The sequence below is a fragment of the Phalaenopsis equestris genome, unplaced genomic scaffold, assembly GCF_001263595.1.
Source record: "Phalaenopsis equestris unplaced genomic scaffold, ASM126359v1 Scaffold000803, whole genome shotgun sequence".
In the NCBI taxonomy this organism is placed as follows: domain Eukaryota; kingdom Viridiplantae; phylum Streptophyta; class Magnoliopsida; order Asparagales; family Orchidaceae; genus Phalaenopsis; species Phalaenopsis equestris.
Genome location: NW_018165243.1, coordinates 106,469 through 110,413, shown reverse-complemented (window position 1 = coordinate 110,413; position 3,945 = coordinate 106,469). Strand labels below are relative to the sequence as shown.

At 37.2% G+C, this 3,945-nt stretch overlaps 1 protein-coding gene across 1 annotated transcript; it reads right to left on the bottom strand.

Moving 5' to 3' along the window:
* Positions 1-1,122: 1,122 nt before the first annotated feature.
* LOC110031361 (RNA demethylase ALKBH5-like) lies at positions 1,123-3,693 on the bottom strand. The gene is made up of 5 exons (XM_020734526.1): positions 3,358-3,693; positions 2,229-2,314; positions 1,840-2,150; positions 1,648-1,719; positions 1,123-1,565 (listed from the first exon to the last, which is right to left on the bottom strand). The coding sequence occupies exons 1-5, from the start codon at positions 3,659-3,661 to the stop codon at positions 1,283-1,285; spliced, it is 1,056 nt and encodes a 351-aa protein (XP_020590185.1). The 5' UTR covers positions 3,662-3,693; the 3' UTR covers positions 1,123-1,282.
* Between the last annotated feature and the right edge of the window lie 252 nt (positions 3,694-3,945).

Here is a 3,945-nt window from a genome sequence, read left to right as displayed (position 1 = left end):
ACTCTTATAGCAAGTTAGGGTTGACAATTATCCACTAGAAGAGAGCTTATGGGCGAGTTCCAAAATGAGGGTGAGGACCATTGGTGAGCTCTCATGGCAAAAACCTATAATGGGATGGGAGGATGAGTAAGTTTGCATTGTTTGTGGGAGGCTTGTGGGTTGATTGTGTTGAAGAGATGGTGGTGAGAAGGTTGTTTGTCAATTTACGATGGAGGTTTAATTCCAACATTATGATGAGAGATATCAAAGAACTATCCTCAATCCGATTAGCCCCAACAAAACGCAATGTTGATCTTGAGGACCAGCACGACCGTAAGCATTTTGCAAATGTTTTGGACGATGATAATCACGCGGGTGTTGAATGATCTCATTTTGAGACTCGTCTATCTCATAAATTTAGTCTTCAAAGAATAGACCATAAAGGCATTCACCAATTGAGTTATGTCTATTAAGCAATAAGGAAGCAAAGGTCTTAACATCCTTGGGTGAAGGACTAATACATGAAGTGATGAAAGTATGAACATAGTGCTGTGCTGTTGTGAACATTGTACTTATTAGCCAGTATAGGTTCTCTCAATACTCAAGCATGTAGCAAAGAATGAGACGTTATTTCTCATGGATGACACTAAATTTTTGCATGACAGAATACTCACGATAATAAAGAGATGGTTTTTCTCTAACATTGAGAAACATCTTGTGGACTCAAATAAATAGCCCACACAAGAGACAGGATACTTTGATGTTAGCAAACAACAGGAGGCAAGAAATTGATGTAAGGCAATGGTCGTTAGTGTCAATTGAAGGTAAGAAATGGTAGGCAATGGTGAGCATTAATGGTGGACAACATAGGATAGATGATGGTGAATTCAACACTCTAACAATGAAGAACACCAGTGTTGAAACTCGAGCATTAAACATCGTTGATATAGCAAGTTGCCTTGAATGAGGGAAAGAAAGAGGCTAAAAAAATGAAGGAGAAACAAATCTCAAAGTTAGCTGGTCAGGTTCCAAATGGAAATCATAGCTCTGAATTCTGGAATGAGAAATCTCTCTACCAAACATCATCCTCAAATGTATAGGGGTGAATTAAGATGATTAGAAATAAACTCGTTTTGCTGTGTATTAACTTCTTCAATACATCTTACTATCTTTGATCTATGAAATAGAGTGAAAAATCAAAACAAGAAAAAGAAAAACTCACATAAACTAAAAACATCTTTTTAAACAAACCCAGTATTCGTTGAACCCCGCCATAGCAGGTAAAGTATCACTTGCGAAGGCTTTACCCTCTTGAGCTGGAGCTCAGCGGTGGAAAATCATCTTCAGTTAGCTGCACAGGTCTCCATTGAGCAGGAGTTCGTAGAACCTTGGGTGCTTGCTGAACCTTTTGCGCTTGCTGAACCTTTTGTGAGGGCTGTGCATTTTGGGATAGTTGATCTTCCTGCAGGGGAAGAGAGCTGGGCTGTTGTTGCCTTGGCAAGGGGCGAAGATTTTGCAGGTCGGGATCAGGAACAAACTTATACGGGATTTTGGAGTCATCCATCTTCCTGAATGTTATGGATATCCTGCTCAGAAATTAAATGATTTCAGCAAAAATTAACTCTCCATCACAGGATGTAAACTACAATCTTAATACATGTATGTCACCTTCTTGTGGGTACAGCAGGAACAGAATGCTTAGCAACATCAGCACCATTTCCATTCAAAATAAGAACAGACCTATATTATATAAAAACAATGCCAATTATGTTACTAAAACAATATTTACATGGTTAATTGTGTTATTTCCCAATGTACACTTGGAAAATGATATGCAAGTTGAGAAGTTTGTGTTAATACCCCAAAGGCAAAGGAATTGTCACAGGGCCTGAGAAATCTCCAGGTCCAATTATCTTCAACTCAGTCCCAAACACGATGTTGCATTCGCTTAAGAATGACACGGTGCAAAATGGCCGAACAAAATCATGATGATCAATGTGCGGGGGAATGCAATCATCTTTATCATAAATATTGACGATGCAACTATTGGGAATGCATGTAGGAGGGAGAACATGCCAAGCGACCATCCTTTTGATCATTTGTTTCAATAAAGGTGGGATAGGATCGACTTCTTCATCGCGGACTATACCAGGGGGATTCCCATTACTATCCTGCATTTTGAATTGATATTTAGTGCATCAACATATTAAGAAACCAAAACGATTAAGAAAAAAAAATTAGAGTAATACCACTGCATAATTGTAACAACAACCAAACTGTATAGTGACACGCCCTTTACCTCGCATCCACTTTCTAGGCTCTGAATAAGTGCGCTCTGCAAATATAAGTAAATTCTAAGTCATCAATCAGATATAGGAAGGAAAAGTTAGAGGCAGCTTACAGAAGAAATCATAAAGAAGACAATTTTGTTAAGTTTAATGTCATTTTGTAGTATACAAAAACCATGATGATTAAAAGGTGGAGGCTAAAGGGCAATTTTAGCTTTTTCTTCTTCTTTTCTACCTTAGCAAAAAATAGGTAAAACAATCCTTCTGATTAAGAAAATGATTGTTAGTCCATTCTGCAAACATTATCTAAATTCAGATGACTACAAGCATGGAAATTGTTCTGCTACAAAGTTAACATTTGAAGATTTTGGGGCTTTATTTAGCATAGAAACGCTTCTATGAATGCAACAAAATTATCAAATTAAAAAAAATTAACATTTTTATTAAGATAAAACTTCCAAATTTCAGAAATGTCACCAAATTAACTAACCTCAGCATTTGCTTTAAATGCATGATTGTTTCTCAAAAAAAGACATGGTAAAAGGATAAGAGTGCATGATTCAACATTACAAGATAACCACACCCCCTCCATTCTAACAAAGAAAATAATAAACTGAAGCGGTCTCAAGGCTTTAGTACAGTATCATATGCACCTAAGGTTGATCAGCAGCAGCATAGAAGATGAAAAACCAAAAAAAAAAAAAAAAAAAAAATTTTTAATAAAGAAAGAAGAAAGAGTAACACAGATGTTATTATCTAATATGATCTCCTATAAATCTGCACGCATGGATGAATTACAGATGCTTTACAGGACATACCAGAAGTTATCTGTAAACAAATTTTCTGCTTCATCTTACATGCACATCCACCAGGTGAAGGTTACAGGTACAAATTGATGACCCGACAATAATTTATTTTAGTTTAAAGTTTAGCTTATATGCCCTCCTAATCAATTTTGTGCGGCTAACCCACTAATCTACAAGATTACCATGCAAAAAATGGAAAAATCAATAGACCTATAGCTAGAATCAAGCAATGGAAGATTACTTATGAAAATTTTCAGAACAAACCTAAGAAAAGGAGAATATACCTCTAAGCCGGCCCTTGCGCCCCTTTTCCTGGTAATCATAGATGCAATCGACGATCTTCCGCTGCTCGGCGGCGGAGAAGACGCCTGTGTGGAGTTCAAGGCCATCGAGGATGTTGATCAGCCGTCCCCTCACTCTCTCCAACCGCTTGAATTCCTTCTTCCTCACGTCAGCAAATCGGGCCGCCTCATCCTCCTTCTCCACCGTTAGAATCTCTCCTCCACCACCGCGGCCGACGCCGCGGCTATGGAGTGAAAGCGATTTGAGTTCTTCGGCGACTCTGTCGAGGGAGCGGTTGCTGGCCATTGCTCGTTTTCTGAACGCTCCTTCTCTTCTAATTTGAGAGTAGTCTTCTTTGAAATCTATTCGTTTATTTATAGAGAAAGTATATATGAAGAATAACTAAAATTTTGATAAAATAATTTTTTTAATAATTTTCTAAAAATAAGTGGGGGTTTGTATGATGAATGTGGGTAGTTCAATTTTTATTCTAAAATGCACATTTGAGAAATCATGAATTATTCATATATGTTAAAATTATGAGCCATATATATTAACTTAGAACATATGTATATATATATATATGATTT

What these genes read in the sequence shown, in the direction of transcription:
- LOC110031361 (XM_020734526.1), bottom strand. Translation starts at nt 3,661, where the DNA reads ATGGCCAGCAACCGCTCCCTCGACAGAGTCGCCGAAGAACTCAAATCG. An exon ending in GCGCAAGGGCCGGCTTAGAG is followed by an intron (nt 2,315 to 3,357) that starts GTATATTCTCCT and finishes TTATATTTGCAG; the next exon opens with AGCGCACTTATTCAGAGCCT. An exon ending in CCTGCTGTACCCACAAGAAG is followed by an intron (nt 1,566 to 1,647) that starts GTGACATACATG and finishes ATTTCTGAGCAG; the next exon opens with GATATCCATAACATTCAGGA.